The sequence below is a fragment of the Triticum aestivum genome, chromosome 5B (genome assembly GCF_018294505.1).
Source record: "Triticum aestivum cultivar Chinese Spring chromosome 5B, IWGSC CS RefSeq v2.1, whole genome shotgun sequence".
Classification (NCBI taxonomy): domain Eukaryota; kingdom Viridiplantae; phylum Streptophyta; class Magnoliopsida; order Poales; family Poaceae; genus Triticum; species Triticum aestivum.
The window spans coordinates 583,854,036-583,879,586 of NC_057807.1; the positions used below are offsets into that span (position 1 = coordinate 583,854,036).

Sequence of the window (25,551 nt, forward strand, 5' to 3'; positions counted from 1 at the left end):
ACCTCTAATTTTTTTGGTATTTTGTGTTCCATATCCATAACTAAAGATAAAGAACAACTAAGAACAGCAAATAAAAATTATTTAGTGATAAAGCAAACAAGCAAACACGAGAATATTCACCCCACGCTATGACTCCCCGGCAACGGCGCCAGAAAAAGGTCTTGATAACCCACAAGTGTAGGGGATTGCAATAGTTTTCGATAAGTAAGAGTGTTGAACCCAACGAGGAGCTAAAGGTAGAATAAATATTCCCTCAAATTCTATCGACCACCGATACAACTCTACGCACGCTTGACATTCGCTTTACCTAGAACAAGTATGAAACTAGAAGTACTTTGTAGGTGTGATAGGATAGGTTTGCAAGATAATAAAGAACACGTAAATATAAACTAGGGGCTGTTTAGATAAATAAGTAAATAAGTAAATATAGCGAGTGTGGAAAAGTGGTGGTAGGAGTTGTGGAATTGTCCCTAAGCAATTGACTACGTTACTAGACCGGTAATCACTATTGCAATTCTATTTGAGGGAGAGGCATAAGCTAACATACTTTCTCTACTTGGATCATATGCACTTATCATTGGAACTCTACCAAGCATCCGCAACTACTAAAGATTCATTAAGGTAAAACCCAACCATAGAATTAAAGCATCAAGTCTCCTTTTATCCCATACGTAAATAACCTACTTACTCGGGTCTGTGCTTCTGTCACTCACGCCACCCACCATAAGCAAATCATAAACATATTGCAAACCCTACAGCGGGGATCCCTCACGCTTGCGCGACACGGAGGGCACCATAGGACAACACCAATATAACCACAAGCAAATTAAATCAATCATAGCAATTCATCAACCACCAATAGGACAACGAAAATCTACTCAAACATCATAGGATGGCAACACATCATTGGATAATAATATGAATCATAAAGCACCATGTTCAAGTAGAGGGTACAGCGGGTTGCAGGAGAGTGGACCGCTGAATATAGATGGGGGAAGGTGATGGAGATGTTGGTGAAGACGGCAGAGGTGTTGGTGAAGATCGCGGTGATGATGATGGCCCCCGGCGGCATTCCGGCGCCACCGGAAGCAAGGGGGAGAGAGCCCCCCTTTTTCTTCTTCTTCTTCTTCCTTGACCTTCTCCCAAGATGGGAGAAGGGTTTCCCCTCTGGTCCTTGGCTCCCATGGCGTGGGAGGGGCGAGAGCCCCTCCGAGATTGGATATATCTCTCTGTTTCTGCGTTCTCTGTTTCTGCCCCTTCACCGTTTCCTTTATATCTGGAGATCCGTAACTCCGATTGGGGTGAATCTTTCGCCCAGATTTTTCTCATAAAATTAGCTTTCTTGCGGCAAAAGAAGGGCATCAACCGCCTTACGGGTGGGCCACGAGAGGCCAGGGCACGCCTACCTCCCTGGGACGCGCCCTCCTATCTCGTGGCCACCTCGGACACCGTTCTGCGTTGATTCTTCCTCCGGAAAATCCCAAATATTCCAAAATAATTCTCCGTCCGTTTTATCCCGTTTGGATTCCGTTTGATATTGTTTTTCTGCGAAACATAAAACATGCAACAGACAGGAACTGGCACTAGGCACTGGATCAATATGTTAGTCCCAAAAATAGTATAAAAAGTTGCCAAAAGTATATGAAAGTTGAATAATATTGGCATGGAACAATCAAAAATTATAGATACGACGGAGACGTATCATTAGCATCCGTCACCTTGTCCGTGGGATCACCCACTTGCAACGGCAAGGTAGATAGTTTAAGTCCTTCTAAGAATTTATTAAACATGCTTTCAACCTCGGTTATCATGGAGGTTTTTAATGTGTCCAAAGCCACATTGAATTCCTCACGAGACACCGCGGTTCCCCCATCACCCGTAGACGAGCTCGGATTCACACTGGAGTGCTCCTCCCTACCGTCTACGGCGTCAACCATACTCTTCGGATGGCAAAGTCCTTAATAAAGAGACGAGGCTCTGATAACAATTGAAAGGATCGATATAGTTGACTAGAGGGGGGGAGGGTGAATAGGAAACTAACAATTTTTAGCTTTTCTTTACCAAATTAAAGTTTGCATCAAAGTAGGTTGTCTAGATATGCAACTAGGTGAGCAACCTATATGATGCAACAACAACAAGTACACAAGCAAGCAAGGGATACAACACAAATAAGATTGCACAAGTAAAGGCACGAGATAACCAAGAGCGGAGCCGGTGAAGACGATGATGTGTTACCGAAGTTCCTTCCTTTTGAGGGGAAGTACGTCTCCGTTAGAGCGGTGTGGAGGCACAATGCTCCCCAAGAAGCCACTAGGGCCACCGTATTCTCCTCACGCCCTCACACAATGCGAGATGCCGTGATTCCACTATTGGTGCCCTTGAAGGCGGCGACCGAACCTTTACAAACAAGGTTGGGGCAATTTCCACAACTTAATTGGAGGCTCCCAACGACACCACGAAGCTTCACCACAAGGGACTATGGCTCCACGGTGACCTCAACCGTCTAGGGTGCTCAAACACCCAAGAGTAACAAGATCCGCTAGGGATTAGTGGGGGGAATCAAATTTCTCTTGGTGGAAGTGTAGATCTGGGTCTTCTCAACCAATCCCGAGCAAATCAACAAGTTTGATTGGCTAGGGAGAGAGATCGGGCGAAAATGGAGCTTGGAGAAACAATGAAGCTTTGGGGGGAAGCGGTAGGTCAACTTTGGATACGAAGACCCCATTTTATAGTGGGGGGTACAATCCAACCTTACCCCCCAGAACAGCCCCGCAGAGGGCGGTACTACCGCAGGGGGCAGCGGTACTACCGCTCCCCCTCGCGGTACTGCCGTGCAGCCAGGGAGGGCAAGCAGATGGGCAGAGGATGGACCCAGTGCGGTACTCCTGCGGTGGTAGGGCGGTACTACCGCTTTCGAGCGGTTCTACCGCTTCTACTGCCGCTGCTCAGTGCCGCACAATCCAACACGAGAGGCGACCCCCTCGAGTCGATGCGGTAGGAGCCCGGTACCGCAGCGGTACTACGGCTGAGGACCCACAGGCGGTAATACTGCTGGAGAGCGGTACTGCCGCCTGTGGCTCTTGAGCGGTACTACCGCTGGGCACCACAGTACTACCACTAGGACCAAGCCACACACACAGAAGGGGAAGAAAACCTCCATCGAAGCGGGAAGGCTCAGAGGGTGCAAAACGGATGTGTACGTGTTGATTTCACCCTAGCCGTACCAAAAGCGGACACCCTCTTGATAGTACGGTGACTCCTACGAAACCTGTCCACCAAAACAGAAATGAAAGAGCTACACTGTCTTGATTAAAACTCCGAGGGGAAGGAATCATCTCGTGCCAAAGGATGAATCTCTGAAATGCTCAAAGCACACGATTAATCCGCAAACTTGTTGTCATCAATCGCCAAAACTACATCGAGAGAGATATGTCTTAACAAGTGGCTTGAATTCCTCCCACTAGAACGCGCTCGTAAAATCTTATCATGGTGCGATACCAGAGCGTGAGGCATGAAATGGAGTCTGAACACGACAACCACAATGATACGTAAGTGTGAGTCATGCCATGGAGTTTGGTGAAGGGGTCAACCACCATGATGACATTGCCCCCGAACTCAAATCAAATGAATCGAACATGTCTCGGAATACATAAACCACACAGAGATAAGTTAGTACAAAATCATTATTTTAACACCAGCCATGTACAAAAATTGTGATGTGTCCATGCAATTTTGATATGGAGTTGGATTGTTTTGCCAATTGAAAGAGATCGCATGGGACTAGTTTATGTTACAACACACAAGTATGACGATCTAAAAAGGGTGCACACGTATGTGGTAAAATTTAGCGAGCAGTTGCATCTCTACATGCGTGATCACAGGGAAAGAATCATTGTAAAATCGCATGATATTGTTCCTATGTACCAACAAAGCCGAATGGTTTTGTATGGTCATTTCGTATATGTCTTTGCGTTGAGAATTCCCTCAAAAACCGCTATGTTGCTATACACCAGAATTGTGACAATTGGAAGGAAGCTTGTGCGACCGCGTGCCATGTGTTTACTAAGGAGCTGGTCTGGAGAGACTAAGGGATTTTCTGCAAATGCAGAACATAGTGACGGTGTATCTCACATGCGATAGATGGAGACGGACGGTCAGAAATGATTCATGCCAGAACATCATGATTACCAACTAGGTCTTCTATCTTGTAGAGACATGTGATTGAAACGTATATGTGCACACCATAAATTATGTTATTGTTGACCTCGATCATACAACATAACATGTTATGAATTATTCAATAGAACACAAATCAAATGAGTCGAACATGCGGTCAGAACGAAGTAGATCAAGATGAATCTGAACAAACCGAAAAGGAGAGAAAAAGTACCACCTATCCGGCCAGAAATAAACACAAAAGGCACGACATTACTTGATGTCTCATCATAAAATGATGATGATCTCATCAATTGAACTTGTTGCAGACCCCGCGGACCTCTCCCTGTGTTACTTGATGTCTCATCATAAAATGATGATGATCTCATCAATTGAACTTGTTGCAGACCCCGCGGACCTCTCCCTGTGTGCCGGTAAGCACGTTCACCTTGCCTAGCTTGACGAACCCATGAGGGAAGCGCAAGCGGAACTCGTTGGTGTTCTTGGTGAGCTTGTTGACCACCCGCATGGAATTGTCGATGTATAGGTTCTGGTCGGCCAAGAGCACGCCACGACGCTGTTGCAACATCTTGTAGAAGTTTCTGTCCACCTTGAGACCCAATTTACGGAATTATATGTTTTAGTTAATGAGAAAATCAAATATCCAAGATTTGGGATGGTCAAAACTTAAAAAAGGTACCTTTAAGAGGTTTTTTCCTGATGAATTGATGAAAGTTCGGTTTAACATTATCTTGTCAATGTAGCTCAGTCCATTTCTTTTACTGATTAGATGATTCCTTGATATGGTAGTGTGAAAGTAAAGGGGACTCGTCTTTTAGATCTTTATATGCTATAATTAGTTTAGGGGTGGGGGGGGGGGGGTGCAACCTGTTCATCTGCCTTTGGCATGACAGATTAAAGTTCCTCCTAAAATTCAAGGGTTCCTCTGATTGTTTTAACGAAACAAGATAATGACCTGTGACAACTTGAGAAAGAGAGGTGTTGCTAAACCGTTAGAACTTATATTTTCCAAAGATATTTAAGTGGTATACCATCTCTTTTTGAATGTGTTGTTGCCAAATGTGGTCAGGCTTTAGCTCATTGTTTGATGTTGATATCCTTGATTTTAAATCTTTGGCCAAATATTGGTTGTGCAACAAAAAGAATGCACATTTGAATGTAGCATATTCAGCTGTCCTGTGGAGATTGTGGAACTATAGGAATGCCATTGTCTTTAAACCTAAGAACTTGGATACATATGAAACAGGTTTCGGGTCTCGTAGCCCAATACCCGAGGGAGTGAACAAGATTGTTCCAGGATCTGAAAGGGAGGGAGGGGGGGGGGGGGGGGGGGAGGGGTGATCTGAGGAAGTTCCATGGAGTATTGCTGACAAAATTACGCACGCTACTGGATTCACCTACTTTGCTGAGATTCCAAGGAACTCGGCAAAGCCCAGAATGAACTCAACGATATGTTTGCCGAGTTCTGCACTCGGCAAACAGGACTCGGTTGGACAAGAATTGACAATCATTAAAATTGTCGAGTTCTTATTATCAAAGATTCGGCGAAGATTTAAGCAAGCATTGTCGTGTTTCAGGACCGTGCATCGTGCCGATCTGCCAAGATTTAAGCAAGCATTTTCGTGTTTCAGGACCGTGCATCATGCCGATCTGTGAAACATTTCTAGTGTATCTTATAGGCAAAACATCAATTCTGTTATTGCTGATCCCGACCGTACAACATACCATGTTATTAGAAATTATTCAATGGGACGCAAATCAAATGAATAGAACATGCGGCCAGAATGAAGTACATCAAGATGAATCCGATCAAAACCAAAATGAGAAAAAAGGATGGCAACAATCCGATGACCAAATCCAGAAAAGAAGACAACAAAAGGCACACCATTACTTGATGTCTCATCACAAAATGATGATCCATGATCTCTCATCAGTTGAACTTGGTGCAGACCCTGCGGACCTCTCCCTGTGTGCCGGTAAGCACGTTGACCTCCCCCAGCTTGGCGAGCGCCTGCGGGAAGAGCCAGAGGAAGTGGTCAGTGTTGGCGAGCCTGTCAACCATCCAGCGCGTGGAGCCGTCGCCGTAGAGGTTCTGGTCGACCATGAGCGCGCCGCGGCGGCGCTGCAGCATCTTGTAGAAGCTGTTGTCCAGCTTGGACGCGCTGGACCGGTCGTCCAGGAACACAATGTTGTTGTCGGAGGACGCCGTGTTGGGGCACACATATGTCTTGTATGTGGACGCTAGCTCCGGGTCCATGCTCGGGTCCGTTGCACCGGCTTTGCCGCCGTAGTTGTAAAGACGGCTCTTCTTGATCATGCTGCAGTGCGCAACGCCAACCGTGTGCGCGCCCAGCAAAACGACCATGTCGTCCGAGCTGAGGCCGAGGGTACGGAAGAAAGCGGCTGCCTGCGGGACCGTGAAATCTGGCCCCGGAAGTTTCACGTCGCTGGCTATGGACCGCCGGCGGTCCCTGCGCCCGGTGCGCACCGCGTATCCTTGTCCCGTGGACGCATTCACCGCGTCCCTGGTTGCGAGGATCTCGATGTCGGAGCAGGATACGACACCAGGGCACCGCTTCTCGAGTTCCGTCTTAATGGTGGTGATGAGGTCGTAGCCTTTCACGCTCAGGTTCGGTGATGCCGTCTTCTCTGTGCCGGGGCCGTCGATCAGCAGCCCGCCGTCGCAGCCCTACGCACGTAGTCAAACAGATTAGTTTTAATTTTGAAAAAAAAACAGATTAGTTAGTCTATCTAACTTTAGATGTGCAGTAGAAGAATTAGTGGCGCGCACGTATGAATCAAACAACACATTAGTACATACTATATCATGCTCTAGCCTCTAGCTAACAAAAGCTCATAAAGTCATAATATACACATACATTGACGGCGCACTCGTGGAACAGCAAGCGTAGGAGGTGAGCGACGATGGCGCTGTCCTGGGAGAAGCGGGCCTTGACGATACCGCGGACCACCGCCTCCACGTCGTTGCCGCGGCACTTGCCCGTGTAGTACCCGTTCTGCAGCTGCGCCTGGCCATCAGTGGCAAGCCCAAGCACGGCGACGGCGAGCACCACCACTAGCACTGCTGCCTTTGTGTGCCCCATCGTTGCCTAGCTAGCTAGATACTCTTGGTGCTTGAGCTATGGGAGGTGTGAGAAGCAAAGGGCTTATGTCTATCCTATTTATAGCATAGGTTAGGGGAGGACACGGTCTCCTTGAAGTTGTCTGATGTTTGGTTGTGGAGATCACGTACCTAGATTCCTTTCTTTCTCAATTAAGCAAGTGGGTATCTGCTAGCTGCTGCTTGCTCGAAATTACTATTGTGGTTTGATTTCGAGGCATCCTATTTTTTGTTGGCAAGGATGTCAACCATGCCATCCAGTGTGGTATACGATGGTCCTTTGATAGATAGATGCCCAACTACATGCTCTTATTTAGATTTGTTTTGAATTTGGAATCCGAGGCCATGAATTGATCTGGCGTTCGACTTCCTGGAGCATTCAAGTTATATTCTGGCTGGTGCTTGACCTCGTGTTTCGGTCCCAGCCTCTGTGCCTGCTGAAAGAAAAGTATGAAGATTACAATTTTTGTTTACCAATTTTTATCTTCACCATGCATATAAGTAACAATAAGTATTTTCTCTTCAAGATCCACATCACCGCCATCCTCTCTCTAAATATTCCAATAGTACTTTCCTTTTGGACCTATCCTGGTTTTAAAATTGTGTTCCTTCAGAATTTGGAAGGCCAATCAATTGTATATTGGTATATGTAGTTCCACCAATTTCTGGGTCAAATCAAACTAAGATTAGCTGTAATCAAGCTAGATAATTACAAAGTGGCATCATTTTAATGCCTTGTACAACTTTTGAATATTATGTTTGAAACATTGACAATGATGAGGGACACACTCTTTTGATTGGTACTCTTAATTAATTACATGTAACTTTCAATACAGAAAAATAACTCTTTAGTTAGTTCTGTTTTTATAGCGAACACTGTCTTGTGTCCATTTCTTCTGTTGGCATGTTCAAACGTCCATCAACATGGATTATGTAGCACTACCTCAACCCTCTAGTCTAAGAGGGAAAATCATTCGTTCTCCAGAAATTGTTTACGTACTATTTGGTTTTGTACTTTTTTTGGGCATCCTCAAATTGGTTGAATGAGCATATATAGGGTACCAATCAAAAGAGCATGTCCCTCAGCATTGTCAATGTTTCAAATATAACATTCAAAAGCTGCACAAGGCATTAAAATGATACCACTTGTATGTAATTATCTAGCTTGATTACAGCTAGTATTAGTTCGATTTGACAAAGAAATTGGTGGAACAACGTACCAATATACAATTGATTGGCCTTCCAAATTCTGAAGGAACACAATTTTAAAACCAGGATAGATCCAAAAGGAAAATACTATTGAAAATCTAGAGAGAAGATGGAGGCGATGTGGATCCTAAAGAGAAAATACCATACTTATTTGGTGAAGGTAAACATTAGTAAAGAAAAACTGTAATTTTTGTACTTTTCTTTCAAAAGACCAAAACGCGAGGTCAGGCACCAACCAGAATAACTCGAATGCTCCAGGAAGTCGAACGCCTGATCAATTCATGGCCTCTGGTTCCAAATTCAATACAAATCTAAGTAAGAGCATGTATATACATTACTAGATGACGGGAACTATTTTAACACCAGTCATATACGAACATTGCGAGGTGTCCATTCACCATTGGTGTCTAGTTCAAAATTATGTTTCCCAATTGAAAGAAATCGCTTGATGGGACTAGTTTATATTAAAGCATACACATATATCTAAAAAGGGTAGACAAGTCTGTGCTAAAAATTAGCCAACCACTGCATCTATAAATGTGTGCTCATAGGGAAAGAATCGAAATGAAATTGCATCATATTGCCGAAAGCCGCTGCTAATCATGAGCTCATCTGCTCATTGATGAGCAGTAAAATAAAATATGAAACTTTTTTTTACCTGAAACATGAACAAATTCTCTATGTGCGTGCAAAGTTTCATGACCATATGACATAGGAGAAGATCGGGACAAAAAATCAGTGCTCCAAAATCGAAATTTTGAACATTTCTCAAGCTTCAATTTTTTCAGAGCTCTCCCCATTTCATATCGTCATGACATTTTGCAGGCACATAGACAACTTGTTCAACTTTCATGCCAAAAAACTTAACTTCTTTTCATTTTGTTTGCTATTTTTTTAAATTTATTGTTCATTCACAGGAGCCGATGAGCTCGAGAACTGAAAAATTGTGCTCCGTGACATTGTTCCTGCATACCAACAAAACTGAATGGTTTTGTATGATCATCTTTTATATGTCTATTTGCATTGAGAATTCCCTCACCAATTATAATCTGTAATAACCACTGCTATGTTGCTACACATCAGAATTATCACAACCGGAAGGAAGCATGTGGTGGGAGGACTGAGCTTCAGTGACGTAACTGCACCACTGAAGCAGCGTCCACTAAGGGGCTGGTCTCAAAAGACCAAGGGGTTTTCTGCAAATGTGAAACAGAGTGACGGGTCTCTTGCAACACAACAACTACCAGTCATGTGGTAAATGCAGATGAACGGTCATAAATGAGTGATGTCCGAAGCACCATGATTACCAACTAGTTAGGTCTTTTATATAACTAGATGATGCCCCGCGCGTTGCGGCGGGATTTTGTATGAAATAAACTAGCGCTGAACTAATCATCTATCTGCTGTCTTTATAGTTTCTCTTGTAGTAAGATGAGTTGTTTATCAATATTTTACAAATAAATAACTAAAGAAAACATATTTCTATCTATAAGTTTAAAATTGGACACACAAAAATGCATGTAAGACTCACTTTTCTTTCATATATAGAGCACTCGGGTATCATGCTAGTTGCATGCATGCGTCAGTTTTTTTCTTGATTAAAACACACATAGGCGGCAGTTACTGCATGCATGCGTCATCTACTATATTTACTACATATGGCAGGTGCAGCGGCTCTCATTGTGTAGATCGGACGGATATTGTTAATTGATCTACTATATCCAAGGGCTAAATTATTTTGGATGATGTTGCTCAAGGAGAAGCGAGAGAATTCCTTGTAGTGGGAGCTAGCTATTTAGATATAGTAGATATAGATAAGCGACTGAAAGGTATATATGCATAATATCAAATATGTTGCTATTGATCTCAATCGTTCATGTTATTAGAAATTATTCAATGGAACACAAATTAAATGAATTGAACGTGCGGTCAGAACGGAGTACATCGAGATGAATCCGACCAAAACCAATAAAGGAAGAAAAAAAAACCCCAATCCGACCGGAAATAAACACAACAAGCACACCATTAATTGATGTCTCCTCAGAAAATGATGATGATTTCATCAGTTGAACTTGGTGCAGACCCTGCGGACCTCTCCCTGTGTGCCGGTAAGCACCTTGACCTCCCCCAGCTTGACGAGGGCCTGCGGGAAGAGCCAGGTGAAATGGTCGGTGTTGGCGAGCCTGTCGACCATCCACCGCGTGGAACTGTCGTTGTAGAGGTTCTGGTCGACCATGAGCACGCCACGGCGCTGCTGCAGCATCTTATAGAAGCTGTTGTCCACCTTGGACGCGCTGGACCGGTCGTCGAGGTACAGGATGGTGTTGTCGGACGAAGCCGTGTTGGGGCACGGATACCTCTTGTATGTGGCCGCGGTGTTGGGGTCCATGCTCGGGTCGGTTGCTCCGGCCTTGCCGCCATAGCTGTAAAGACGGCTCCTCTTGATCATGTTGCAGTGCGTGACGCCGACCGTGTGCGCGCCCAACAGAACGACCATGTCGTCCGAACTGAGGCCGAGGTTGCGGAAGAAAGCGGCTGCCTTGGGGACCGTGTCATCTGGCCCTGGAAGGTTCACGTCGGTGGCCACGGACCGCCGGCTGTCCCTGCGCCCGGTGCGCACCGCGTATCTTCGCCCCGTGGACGCGGCGACCGCGTCCCTGGTTGCGAGCACCTCGATGTCGGAGCAGGATACGACCCCGGGGCAGCGCTTCTCGAGCTCCGTCTTGATGGCGGTGATGAGCTCGTAGCCCTTGACGCTCAGGTTCGGGTTTGCCGTCTTCTCTGTGCCGGTGCCGTTGATCAACAGCCCACCGTCGCAGCCCTACGCAGGTATGGTCAAAGACAACTATTAATGGCGCGCACGTAGGAGTATGAATCAAACACATTAGTATATATACTAGTACATACATTGACGCCGCACTCGTGGAACAGCAAGCGTAGGAGGTGGGGGACGATGTCGCTGTTGCTGGCGAAGCGGGCCTGGACGATACCCTGGACGACAGCCTCCACGTCGTTGCCGCGGCACTTGCCCGTGTAGAACCCGTTCTGGAGCTGCGCCTGGCCATCGGTGGCAAGCCCCAGCACGGCGACGGCGAGCACCACCGCTAGCACGGCTGCCCTGGTGTGCCCCATCGCTACCTAGCTAGCTAATTGCTACTGTAGGTGCGAGTGATCGATTAAGCTCTTGGTGCTTGGGCTATGGAGGTGTGAGAAGCAAATGGGTCGTTTCTCTCCTATTTATAGTATAGGTTAGTGGATGACATGGTCTCCTTGAAGTTGTCTGATGTTTGGTCATGGAGATCACGTATACCTTGATCCTGTTCTTTCTCAAATCTCAACTAAGCAAGTGGGCATGTGCTAGCTGTGCCTGCTCGAATGATTGTGATTTGTTAACGTTTTCAGATCTTTCGAAGCATTCTAATTTTTGCTGGCAAGAATGCCAACCACGACATCCGACGTGGTATGCTGTCTCTTTGCTAAATGACTCATGTACATATGCTTATCTAGATTTGGCGTGCGCAGGGTGTAGCTTACCACCATGCCCAACGTCCTCGTTTGGTGTTGAATTGTGGATGTACAGTACAGTTGTTTGAGCTGTTACCGTTGAGTAAATAGGCAATTTTCGACTAATTTAATCCATAGATAAATCACTATGGTGGCATTGATTGAATTGACGACATACTAACTCTGATCTAAACATGTACTTACTAAGCAAACAGTAGACAAATCTACACATATTGCTAGTACTGCTAATGCGAAAATAAACAGAAGCGGGATAAACGCGTTATACCCTCCAGTAGGCCAGGCAGAAGCCGCGGCGACGGTGACACCAACAGCGGCATCTTCGGCGGCCTTCTTGTCGGCCTTAATCTTCTCGGCGGCAGCACGTTCGGCGGCGGTGGACAGGATGATGACGAAGACGACGCGGACGTAGAGGAAGTAGTGGATCGGAGGCAAGTAGTCGCGTAGTCGCTTCCCAAAAACCTATTCGCCTCTCTCCCATACAGGAACCGGAGAGACGGGGTTTCGGAGACATGCTCTCCCGCCGACCGTGTACGAGGCGAACGCGATGGAGTTACCGGCGGCGGCAGCAGCAAAGAAACGACGTGGGTGGTTCGCGTGGGAGAAGATGTGATCTGTTTGTGGCGGCTAGGGTTAGAAGACACCGCACGCTTATATAGGCGCAGCCGCGCATGGAGAGACGTGGTCTCGACCCACGTCTGAGTCCGTGACACCCCATGATCCGACGTCTCAGATCGTGGCCCAGTTATCAGAAACTCTCCGTTAGTGACAACCCATGTGTGAGCTCGGCTCGGCTCATTCCCGCAACCAGCGGCGCGTCGTGACGAGGCATGGCGTGGCGAGGCGGGCAGCGGAGGAGTGCGCGAGGGCCTCTTCTCTTCTCAAGCTCCAATAGCATGTAGAAGAGAAATCCTTATAAGGAGGTCCAACTCCTCTTCCACTTCTGGAGTGGGACTAAACTTCCCACCTCCACCTAGTGCCGAATAAACCCACATGAGCCCTTAGAGATTTTCAGAAATTGCTATATGGACCTAAAGCCCATCTCAAATTTCAGCAATCCCCCATCAGATCTCGAGGGCCCATTGTGTCCTCTGTTTCAATTGTTGTTTCGATATACCAGTGTTTCAGTGAAGACCTGTTAAGGTTGAGCTTCATCTAGAGCAAGTAGCTACACTCCTTCACAACTGAACAATGGACTATTCCTTGAATTGTCAGTTTGGTGTAAAGAAGTTTCACCACATGTCTTACTAGTACTAGGCTGCCGAAGGCTGACCCCTCCGGTGGAGCATATAACACTACTAGGAAAAGGGCTATAGATGATATGGCCACTAATGACGCACCAGACATGTGGTGCGCCATTACTATATACTAATGGCGCACCATGTGCTGGTGCGCCATTAGTAATATATTACTAATGGCGCACCTGGTGCCTGGTGCGCCATTAGTAGTTTTGAAAAAAAATAAAAAAAATTGTTACTAATGGCGCACCGTTGTACAGTGCGCCATTACTAGTTGACATAGTAATGGCGCATCAAACCCACCGTGCGCCATTAGTAGCTTTGAAAAAAAATAAAAAAAATTGTTAGTAATGCCGAGCCCCACCTCCCCTCGCCCCGTCGTCCCCCTCCCCTCGCAGCCCCTTGCCCCACCTCCCCTCGCCCCGTCGCCCCCCTTGCCCCACCACCCGTCGCCGCCACACCGCCCGTCGTCCCCACCACCCGCCACCACCCCCTTGCTCCGCCCCCTCCGTCCGCCGCGCCTGCACGCCGTCGGCGACGCCGCCGCCGCTGTGGTCTTGCGTTGCCCCGCCGCCGCCGCCCCGACCCCCGCGGGACTCCACCGGCCCCTGCAGTAGCCGGCGAGCGCGGCCCCGACGCGCCCACCCCGCCTGCCCCTGTCATCCACCGTCGCCGACGACCCACCGCACCCTCCCCCGCTCCATCGGCCGCCGCCGCCGACCCCCGGCCCGCACCCTCCCCTACTCCACCGTCACCGACGACCCACCGCACCCTCCCCCGCTCCACCGGCCGCCGCCGTCGACCCCCGGCCCGCACCCTCCCCCACTCCACCGTCGCCGACAACCCACCGCACCCTCCCCTGCTCCACCGGCCGCCGTTGCCGACCCCCGGCCCGCACCCTCCCCCACTCCACCGCCGCCGACGACCCCCCGCACCCTCCCCCCATATGAATATTTTTTCATATTCATAAATATTTTCAAATAACAAATTTGAACATATTTTTTAAAAAATATTATTGTTTTTATAAAAAAATATTACTGTTATGATTTAAACAAGTTTGAACATATTTAAACACAAATAAATATCAAGCAGCATTTTAAATGCATAAAAACAAAAATTGGGGAGCCTGGGAATCGAACCCAGGACCTCCTAGTGTGTGTGCTGCGTGCTGACCAGTCGGGCTAGTGGGCAGGTTCTGATTTAGATAGGGTTAGGTGGAATATAACCTGACCAGTCGGGCTAGTAATTAAAACAAAATTCTAATGGCGCACCGAGGCGAGGTGCGCCATTAGAATAGTGGTACTTATGGCGCACTAGGGGGAGGTGCACAATTAGAACCCTCCCCCCACTCCACCTATTGCCCTCGCACTGTGGCCTCCCTCCCTCCCTCGCCAAATTCCCCAACCGTACGTTGCCGCCCCCTCCGTCCACCGCAGCCGCCCACGCGCCCCCGCCGCCTTCCTCTCCCCTTCCTCCCCCTCGAGCGCCGCCGCCCCCTCCGTCCGCCGCAGCCACCCACGCGCCCCTGCCGCCTCCCTCTCCCCTTCCTCCCCCTCGAGCGCCGCCTCCCCCCCGAGCCCCGCCTCCCCCGCGAGCGCCGCCTCCCTCGCCTCCTTCCCTAACCCTCGGAGCCGCCGGAGACTTAGAGCCTCGGTGCCGGCCCACGTCCACCAGGAGAGGAGGCCCCACGTCCACCAGGAGAGGAGGCCCGCGACCTCCCCGTCGTCTATCCCCGCCTCCCCCAAGCTCGTCGTCTCCGCCCTCCATCGTCTCCACTCCGGCCACCACCTCATCGTGGTCAGGTAACCCTCCTCCCTCCGCCTCTCTTCTCCTCTCTTCCTCCTCTCCTCCCTCCCGGCCATGCCCTCTTCTTCTCTCTATTGCTAGGTTTAGGTCAAATCCCTCTCTAATTTAGGTCAAATTAGGTTCAAAAAATTGCTAATTTTGGTCAGCAACCCATCAGTTCTATGCTGAGAATGCCCTGTAGATGCAATAATATTTTAATCATGATCAAATATAACTGCACCCATAAACAGAACCATTATTTGCATAATATGTATGTGTTTCCCTCTTTAGTGAAGGGAACTAAATGGTCTAAACCACTTGCCTAGTGTGGTCAGTAACCCAAGGCCAAGGGTCTTTCATTTTAGGCAGGCAAGAGCTTCAATCCAAAAGCATTTGTTGTGGACTCCACTCAAAAGCCATTACTCAAAGTTCAGCTAGCACTAAAAAGGCTATTCCTAGTAGAAGTGTTGAATTAAACAAAGTATTTCCACTAGAATAACTATGTATGTTTTCAGTGAGACAGTGCATGCTCTTTGTTTCGTGCAATCTAGTGTCGTACTGCCATCACAAAGTACATGACAAAACTAACAACACAGATGGCTTGTTGAAGTATCATAAGGTTATAGGATGATATTAAACAAAAGAAAACTATAAGCTAGGAATGAGTAGTCCTCTTTGAATCTCTTCAACCCAGCTTCTCTAGATGGTGCTATCCCTCTGAAATGCTTGTTGTATGGTTACGTCATGTTTATCTAGACTATATGTTATAAGAGCAAGTATAAGAGCAAAAGTTCAGTAGTGTGAATAAATCAGTACTAATTCATTTGCTAATCAAGATGTTTGATTGTTTTCCTCTTGTTGATTGTTTGGTCAAAGCTGTCATGTTCTATTCAGGTAGACAGAGCTGTATAGGATTGTTCAAAATATAAGGGCTGAGCTCAAGGAGCACAGCAGCAGCTGTCAGTAGTTACACACTTGCACTGCATCTATGATAGTTGGATGCAATATATTTCCTACTGTATTTGACTAGTGTTTAGGTCAACAGCAATCCATGATTTTTTTAGTTAACAGCAATCCATGATTTTTAGTTAACAGCAACCCATGATTTTTAGTTATAAGCAATCCATGATTTTTAGTTAACAGCAATCCATGATTTTTTGGCTGTTGGCTGCTGCTGTATGTTGCTACTGCTACTTGTTGGTGGGGCACTGGTGCTACTGCTAGTCTGCTACTTGTGCTGGATGTGCTACTGCTAGTCTGCTGCTCGTGTGTTGTTGTTAGTTACTTCGGTTGCTCGTTGGCTTCTGCTAGTGCTAGGCTGCTAGTAGTTCTGTAGTGTAGTTGCGGCTGCTAGTGCTAGGCTGCTAGCGTCCTCGCGGTGTTTTATGATCTGTTGTAAGGGTACTAATTGATCTCTTCTGCTGCTTATCAAAGATGGTGGGAAGGAGCCACCGCCGCTCTGCCACACCGCAGTACGAGTTGGATGCTTCCGAGTTCTTCAGTATCATACTTGGGACTTCAGTATCATCCATGACGTAGGTATATAAAACGAGAGATCTCCCCTTCACCCATCTCATTATGATATCTGTTGTTTGCTACATCACTCATTGTCCCAAACTGCAGAGGCTGCCTGACAGTTTTATGAACATGCTGGGTGAAGATCCGCCAAATAATGTGAAGCTGCGACAGGCCGGCAGCGGGTTTCATTTTACCTAAGTTGGCTCTAATATGCTAACTTAGAGAGCTTATATGCTTAGTTTCCTATAGGTTAGCTCCAAAATAACTTATGTTAGCACAAAATGATCAAGTTTACATAATAAGCTTATAGTCTTCTTCTTATTCTTCTTATTCTTCTTCTAGTATTCTTCTAGTGTTCTTCTTCTTCTAGTATTCTTCTAGTCTTCTTCTTCTTCTTCTTCTTCTTCTTCTTCTTCTTCTTCTAGTATTCTTCTAGTCTTCTTCTTCTTCTTCTTCTTCTTCTAACTTCTTGTTTATCATTTTGCAGATTTGATTTAATTCATGGAAGCTTGCGTGGATGGAGTGCTTCTTTTCCATTTGTGTTTTTATTTTGTATCAATGTGAAACTTTTGTGAATTGATGGATAACGGTGTTGGATGAACAATGTGAAACTTTTGTAATATGTAACGATGGAACTATGTGTTGGCTATGTATGTATATATGATGAAACTTGTGTGTTGGATATGATTTATAGCTGGCCAAACGGGCCGGGCTAAACAGGCCAGCCCGCGAGCACGCCGGCACGGCCCGCCATGGGCCAGGCACGGCACGGGCTAAACGGGCTGTGCCCGGCACGCGACACGCCTTAGGCCGTGCCTGGGCCTGGAGCCTGGGCACGCGGGCCAGCACGGCACGGCCCGTTTAATTTTTTTATATATTTTTAGATTTATATATATATATACCTAAAATATAGCCCAATAGGCCTAAAAACCAGCCCAGCAGGCTGAAAGTGTGCAGCCCAGCGTGCTAAACAGGCCATCGGGCCGGCCCGTTTACTAATCAGGCCGTGCCTGGGCCAAGGAGCAGCGCCCATGGGCCGGCACGGCACGGCCCGGCTATTAAACGTGCCATGGCAGACCGTGCCGGGCGAGGCACGATTAGCACAGGCCGGGCTGTGCCATGCCGGGCCGGCCCGTTTGGCCAGGTCTGATATGATTGTTATATGGATGCTTGTTGTATATATATGTGTTGGATATCTCATATGTGAAATAGTGACCTGAGATTAAGAAAAAACGAAAAATAAAAATAAAAAAATTGTTACTAATGGCGCACTTCCATGTGGTGCGCCATTAGTATACCAGATACTAATGGCGCATCTGTGGGTTACTAATGGCGCACCTGTGGTGCGCCATTAGTATACCAGTAGTGCACCATTAGTAGGCAAAACTGGTGCGCCACTAGCATGCCTTTTCCTAGTAGTGTAAGTCACTCATGTCCTATTCATGAGCTTACTAGAGATCACCCCAATCTCATAGACTATGACCAGCAGTCGGGCTCACATAGGTGTGCTCCTCCAAAGATTGCTCTGTTGGATAGCATCTTGCTTACATAAGCTTTGGAACACATTAAGACAATAGTCACCCTACCATACAATATTGAGAGTATTGCATCTCCAACAGAGTCGGTTAGTATAGTTACTCTCCTCAGTTCACTACTGGCTTGTTTTTCCATGTCCTACTTCATGGTATCTCCAATCACATAGGTTGGGTTACCGCCATGGCAACTCATGTGGGTCGCATACCCATCTTCCACGATGCACTATCTATCACAACACGTGATAGCCCTTTTGTAAAGGGATCTGCCAGATTCTTAGCCGTATGGACATACTCCAACACTATCACTCCGGAGTTTCTTAATTTTCTAACAGCTTTTAATCTCATTCTTATGTGTTTGTTGGACTTCATGTTGTCCTTTGAACTCTTCACCTTAGTGATGACAGTCTGATTGTCATCGTTCATAAGGATAGCCGGAACCGGTTTATCAACCAATGGCAAGTCCATCAAAAGATCTCGAAGCCATCCTGCTTCGACAACAGATGTGTCTAATGTTGTTAATTCTGCTTCCATTGTCGATCTCGTTAAGATCGTTTGCTTGCAAAACTTCCAGGAAACAGCGCCACCTCCAAGAGTAAACATATACCCAGTTGTGGCATTCATCTCATCAGCATTAGAGATCCAATTCGCATCACTATACCCTTCAAGTACCGATGGGTATCCGGTATAGGGAAGTCCATAGGTCATCGTACCTTTTAGATAGCGCATAACTCTTTCAATAGAATGACGATGTACATCACCCGGTTTGGAAACAAACCGTCTCAGTTTGCTCACAGAAAACGCGATGTCAGGCCTCGTTGCGCTCGCTAGGTACATCAGTGAACCAATAATTTGAGAGTATCTTAGTTGATCTTTAGTTGCACCTTCGAACTTTTGAATCAACACGCTAGGATCATATGGTGTTTGAGATGGTGTGCAATCCGAATATCCAAAGCGACTCAACACCTTCTCAACATAATGGGATTGCAGAAGTGTGATCCCACCCTCATTATCTATCAGTAGCTTGACGTTGAAGATAACATCAGCCATACCAAAGTCCTTCATCTCAAAGTTCTGAGATAGAAACGACTTGACCTCCTCAATGACTTTGAGGTTTGTTTCAAATATTAGTATGTCGTCAACATACAAGCACAGTATAATCCCTTTGCCCCCACCATGGCGATAGTATACACATTTGTCAGCTTCATTAACAACGAAGCCAACAGATATCAGAGTTGTATTGAACTTATTATGCCATTGCTTAGGTGCTTGATTCAGGCCATATAAAGATTTCAGCAACCTACACACCTTTCTTTCCTGGCCATCTATCACAAAGCCATTTGGCGGTTGCATGTAGATTTCCTTGTTTAGCTCTCCATTCAGAAAAGCCGTCTTAACATCCATCTGGTGGACGAGAAGACCGTGCGAGGCCGCCAACGAGAGGAATACTCAAATGGTGGTCAGTCTAGCCACATGTGAATAAGTATCAAAGAAATATTCCTCTTCTTTCTGGTGATAGCCCTTGGCCACAAGCCTAGCTTTGTACTTTTCAATCGTACCATCGGGCCTAAGCTTCTTTTTGCACACCCACTTACATCCCAATGGTTTACAACCATAGGGATCCCATGTCCCGTTAGCCATGATGGAATACATCTTGCTACGAACCGCATCCTTCCAGTAGTCAGCTTCTGGAGAGGCATACACTTCTGAAATAGAAGTGGGAGTATCATCCATGAGGTACGCGAAGAAATCATCACCAAAGGTCTTTGCAGTCCTTTGTCTCTTGCCCCTACCAAGGGTTTCCTCGTCATCCTCCTCAAGATTATCATCATGTGTTCGTTCATAATATTTCATAGGAATGGCAGGCTTAGGAGTCTCCTCAGATTCCTGTCTAGAAGTGCTTTGCATATCTCTCATAGGAAAAATATCCTCAAAAAAGTAGCATCCTTAGACTCCATAATTATACCGACCTTCTGGTCAGGTACCTCAGATTTCACTACTAGAATTCTATAGCCAACGTTGTTTTTAGCGTAGCCCAAATTAACGCAGCCCATGGTTTTTGGTCCAAGCTTATGCTTTTTGGGGATCGGCACATTGACTTTCGCCAAACAGCCCCAAGTACTCAAGTACGAGAGTGTTGTCCTTCTCTTTGCCCATTTCTCATAGGGAGTGATCTCATTGTCCTTTGTCAGAACTTTATTCAGGACATGACATGCCGTCAATATAGCCTCCACCCACCATGCTTTGGATAAACTCGATGTGTCTAATATGGCGTTAACCAAATTAGTTATAATACGGTTTTTCTGCTCGGCAACCCCGTTTGACTGGGATGAATAGGGAGGCATCCTCTCATGAATAATGTCGTGTTTCGCACAAAAAGAATTAAACTCACTCGAGAAGTACTCTCCACCATGATCTGATCGGACTCGTTTAATTTTCTTTTCAAGTTGATTCTCAATTTCTGCCTTATAGATTTTAAAGTAGTGTAGAGCCTCATCTTTAGTATTTAACAGATATACATAGCAATATCTAGTGGAATCATTTATCAATGTCATGAAGTATTTCTTTTCACCTTTAGTCAACACACCATTCATCTCACAAAGATCAGAATGTATGAGTTCTAATGGTGCCAAGTGTCTCTCCTCCGCAACCTTGTGAGGCTGGCGAGGTTGCTTAGCTTGCACACATGGAAGGCACTTTGAACCTTTGGCTAAAGTGAAACTCGGGATTAAATCCAACTTAGCTAGCTGTGTCATAACATCGAAACTAATGTGACAAAGACGTGAATGCCAAACTTCAGATTCATTAACACTCGAATGAATATGGTTCACGACTTTATTACAAAAATTAGCAAGGGAAAGGCGGAACATCCCTCCGCTCTCATAACCTTTTCCAACAAATAGTCCATATTTAGTAACTAATTTATTGGGCTCGAAGACCAACTTAAACCCTTCTTTACATAGAAGGGAGCCACTAACGAGGTTCTTCTTGATGGCAGGGACATGTTGCACGTTCTTCAGCTGCACTATCCTTCCCGAAGTAAACTTCAGATCGACCGTGCCAACACCATCGCGCCATTCCCCATCAATACGGACTTGTGGCCTGTGACCTGGTAAAAAGAAAACAATGAAATGTCAGCACATACATGAATGCCTGCACCTGTGTCCACCCACCAATCGGTGGGCTGAAACGCTGAAAAACAGTAAATAAATTACCGTACCCAGAGGCACCATTCTCATTGTTGCACATAATCATGTTGATGGACTTGGAGTCCTGTCCTGACTTCTTAAACTTGTTTGGGCACTTGTTGGCCCAATGTTCAATCGAACCACAAGTAAAGCAGCCCTCATCCTTCTTGTTCTTCTTGAAGGACTTCTTACCCTTCTTCTTAAAGTCGGTATTCTGTTTGACACCATTTTTCCCTTGGGCTTGTGGAGTTGAAGTTCCTCTGGTTCACCATGTTGGCGACAGAAGTACCTTCGGCCCCTTTTCTGTGCGAGTCCTTTGCCCTCGAATTCAATGACATCCTCCACAGAGAATTCGCGCCTCTGATGTTTCAGAGTGGTGGCAAAGTTCCTCTAGGAATTAGGGAGCTTAGCGATTATGTAGCCCGCGACAAACTTGCTCGGGAAAACACACTTCAGAAGCTCAAGCTCCTTAACGATGCATATTATCTCATGAGATTGCTCCAATACAGGATGGTTCTCAACCATCTTGTAATCGTGGAACTGCTCTATAATATACATCTCGCTCCCTGCATCGGTAGCCCCGAACTTAGATTCGAGCGCCTCCCACAAGTCCTTGGCGACATGCACATGTAAATATGCATCGACCAATTTATCTCCGATCAAGCTAAGAACTGCTCCGAGAAACACAATGGTGGCCTCCCTGAACGCCTTCTCCTGTTCAGGAGCAATCGTTCCCGTGGAGACACCAGTGACCCAAAACACATTCATAGCCGTGATCCATAAAATGGTCTTTGTCTGCCAACGCTTAAAGTACATACTGGTAAACTTATCCGGTTTCAGTGTAGCGGCAAAGCCACTTGCTGAAAAATTCCTACACATAATAGGTTTTTAGATTGTTGTGTAAATAGGCAATTTTCGACGAATTTAATCCATAGATAAATCACTATCATGACATTGATTGAATTGACGACATACTGACTCTGATCTAAACATGCACGTACTAAGCAAATAGTAGACAAATCTACACATACTGCTAGTACTGCTAATGCGAAAATAAACAAGAGCGAGATAAACGTGTTATACCCTCCAGTAGGCCAGGCAGAAGCCACGACGGCGGTGACAATAACAGCGGCATCCTTGGCGGCCTTCTTGTCGTCCTCGATCTTCTCAGCGGCGGCACATTCAGCGTCGGTGGACATGGTGATGATGAAGACGATGCAGACATAGAGGAAGTAGTGGATCAGAGGCGAGCAGTTACGTAGTCGTGGTGAGGCGGGCGGCGGAGGAGGAGTGCGCGAGGGCCTCTTCTCTTCTCAAGCTCCAATAGCATGTAGAAGAGAAACCCTTATAAGGAGGTCCAACTCCTCTTCCGCTTGCGGGGTGGGACTAAACTTCCCACCTCCACCAAGTGTCAAATAAACCCACATGGGCCCTTAGAGATTTTCAGAAATTGCTATATGGGCCTAAAGTCCATCTCAAATTTCAGCAGTTACGATGCACTCTTCAAAGGAGCGGTGGACTGAGCTCGTAGAACAACTCTAGCAGAGTCATCAAAATTGTTGCCTTCAAATCGATTTGGAGGCCGCTCCTTTTTTTAGGGTGCATACCCTACGTGTAGACTCAGAATCGCTAAAAAGGACAACCTTCAAATTTTACAACGTGTGGTATCCACTCGTGAGTGGGATATATTATCTTCATTTTGTGCTCCGAATCCCACCAATATGTATCTCACCTCGAGCGGATCTATCCCACCCTCCTTCCCAGCAAAGTCCTCCACCTCCTCCCTAACGAACTCCTCCGCCCTCTCCTCGATGAGACCTTCCTGGTGAGGTACACCTTCCTGGCCAAGCTCCTCCATGGCCTACCGCGCGTTAACCACCTACCAGTTACGGAACACACCAGCGCATACTAAGTGCTAGTGGCCCCACGTGGAAGCATCCATCGCTATTGGGTCCTCTCGGGCTTGGAACATGCAGCGAGGGAGAAGAGGGCGACTTGGTGCGGGTGTCCAATATGCCAGAGGTGAGTCGCATCATGAAGGTCACGGCTGTGGATGAACCTGCAACAGGGAAGAGCCACGCAACAGCGAAAGAGCTCAAACTTTGGTGGTGGTAGAGCTAAGTTTCCAATGTGGCACTCGATTTCCATCGACTGCGCTTGATTCCACGACTTTTGATGGTGGGGTGGTTTATGGAAATTTACCTCCTTACATGTCTAGAAAACTGTAAGTGCATCCAGTCCCTTGTTTTACCGAGTGTACACATGTGTTAAGTCCCTATGGATTTGGTTTAACCGAAAACGACGCCTTAAAATATTGAGGAAACATTGAAGTCTTCATACACTAGTAGAAAACAGGGCTAACGTTCGGGCCTGGCCAGCCCATTAGTCCTGGTTCTTCAAGAACCGGGACCCATGGGGGGTATTAGACCCGGTTCGTGAGCCCAGGGGGCCGGCCGGGGCCTCGTGGGAATTGGTCCCGGTTCGTATGGAACCATTTGTCCCGGTTCCAGGCACAGACCGGGACCAATGGTCCTCGCTCCTGGCCCACAATCATTGGTCCCGCTTCGTGCCTGGAACCGGGACAGAAGGGGTGGCTTTAGTTCCGGTTCATGCCATGAACCGGGACAAATAACTTGCCTATATATACCCACCGCCACGGCAGAGCACTCCACAGTGCTCTGTTTTTTCAAGCCGGCGAGGGGAGGGCATTTGGGTGCTCTAGTTCACCTCCTATGCACATGAGGTGTTCGATGAAATGCCCGAGCCACACTAGTTAAGCTTTCTCCTCTCGAAACTCGACCTCCGAGCTCCATTTTCAACGAGATTTGTCTAGATTTAGCGGTCCATCACGCCCCGTCCCCATCTTCACCACCGTCAATCGCCCGCGCCGATCTCGTCGCCGGCACCACTCTGGTGAGCCTCTTGTTCTTATCTTCTTTCTGAAAGAAAAAAAATGCTTACTTCAGATAGATACTTGTCTAATTTTATTACTTTTATTATTCCTTGTTATTATATAGTGTGATGGTTTTGGTATCCGCCCCCGTCGGCCCTCGTCCTGTCTATGATTCAGATGTGGTATATATTATCTTTTCATAACTATTTGGTTCATTTATTGTTTATGACAATTATGCTGACCAATGTGACATGGATTTTATTTATCTAGGAGGTTGTTGAACCGGAAATTTCAACCGACCCTATTGTCGAGAGGTTAAATTTAGTTGAAGAAGAAAACAATTACTTGAAGGAAAAAATAAGTAATATTGAGGAGGAGAAGATGATATTGGAGTTGCATGTTGCAGATGTCGTCGATGATCACAAGATCAAGATGGATTCAATGCGGTTGAAGATTAAAAAGATTAGAAAATATGCCATTCATATCGAGGCTTGGTATCATTATGCAGTTGGATCAGTTGTTACCTTGGTTGCGATTATGATCACATTTGTTGTTGCATTGAAATGTTTTACATAATTTCAATGTATGGTTTAATTAGATACCCTGGAGAGTTATATGTTGTTCAATGAGAACTATGTATGTATTTTGGTTTTAATGCTCTGGAGAACTATGTATGTACTTTGGTTTCAGAGTTCATTTCAAATGCTTTTCAACTTCATGGTTTTATAGCTCAAAATAATCAGTAAATGCATGAAAAATAACAAATGTAGTTAGAAAGGGTTGTAAATTGATGATGTGGCTTTGAATGGTGCATTTTTAACACAGAAAAACAATGGAGTTCAAATAAGTTCCAAAAAATGAAATCCCTTTGTAACAGACGAGTTTCCGTATGAAACCCTGATACTTCGAAAAAGATTGTCTGTTTTGTACACGAAGTGAATCCAGTTTTTGCCGTAACCCTCTCTACTTTCTCGCACATGCTATGTGGGTGAAATGATGATACCATGCCAACTTGGAACCTTTTCAGAGTTCATTTCAAATGCTTTTCAATTTCATGGTCTTATAGGTCAAAATAATCAGTAAATGCATGAAAAATAACTAATGAAGTCAGAAAGGGTTGTAAATTGATGATGTGGCTTTGAATGGTGCATTTTGAACACAGAAAAACTATGGAGTTCAAATAAGTCCAAAAAATGAAATCCCTTTGTAACAGACGAGTTTCCGTATGAAACCGTGATACTTCGAAAGAGATTGTCCATTTTGTACATGAAGTGCATCCAGTTTTTGTCGTAACCTTCTCTACTTTCTCGCACATGCTATGTGGGTGAAATGATGATACCATGCCAACTTGGAACCTTTTCAGAGTTCA

The 25,551-nt window shown here is 46.1% G+C and overlaps 2 protein-coding genes across 2 annotated transcripts; both read right to left on the bottom strand.

Annotated features, from left to right (window-relative positions):
- Nucleotides 1-6,106: 6,106 nt before the first annotated feature.
- LOC123117019 (peroxidase 57) lies at nucleotides 6,107-7,280 on the bottom strand. Its single transcript, XM_044537873.1, has 2 exons — nucleotides 7,056-7,280; nucleotides 6,107-6,865 (listed from the first exon to the last, which is right to left on the bottom strand). Exons 1-2 carry the CDS (start codon nucleotides 7,278-7,280, stop codon nucleotides 6,107-6,109), a joined length of 984 nt encoding a protein of 327 aa, XP_044393808.1.
- A 3,062-nt stretch (nucleotides 7,281-10,342) lies between these two features.
- LOC123117020 (peroxidase 57) lies at nucleotides 10,343-11,697 on the bottom strand. Its single transcript, XM_044537874.1, has 2 exons — nucleotides 11,414-11,697; nucleotides 10,343-11,327 (listed from the first exon to the last, which is right to left on the bottom strand). Exons 1-2 carry the CDS (start codon nucleotides 11,636-11,638, stop codon nucleotides 10,569-10,571), a joined length of 984 nt encoding a protein of 327 aa, XP_044393809.1. The 5' UTR covers nucleotides 11,639-11,697; the 3' UTR covers nucleotides 10,343-10,568.
- Nucleotides 11,698-25,551: the final 13,854 nt, after the last annotated feature.

What these genes read in the sequence shown, in the direction of transcription:
- LOC123117019 (XM_044537873.1), bottom strand. Translation starts at nt 7,280, where the DNA reads ATGGGGCACACAAAGGCAGCAGTGCTAGTGGTGGTGCTCGCCGTCGCC. An exon ending in TCCACGAGTGCGCCGTCAAT is followed by an intron (nt 6,866 to 7,055) that starts GTATGTGTATAT and finishes CTACGTGCGTAG; the next exon opens with GGCTGCGACGGCGGGCTGCT.
- LOC123117020 (XM_044537874.1), bottom strand. Translation starts at nt 11,638, where the DNA reads ATGGGGCACACCAGGGCAGCCGTGCTAGCGGTGGTGCTCGCCGTCGCC. An exon ending in TCCACGAGTGCGGCGTCAAT is followed by an intron (nt 11,328 to 11,413) that starts GTATGTACTAGT and finishes ATACCTGCGTAG; the next exon opens with GGCTGCGACGGTGGGCTGTT.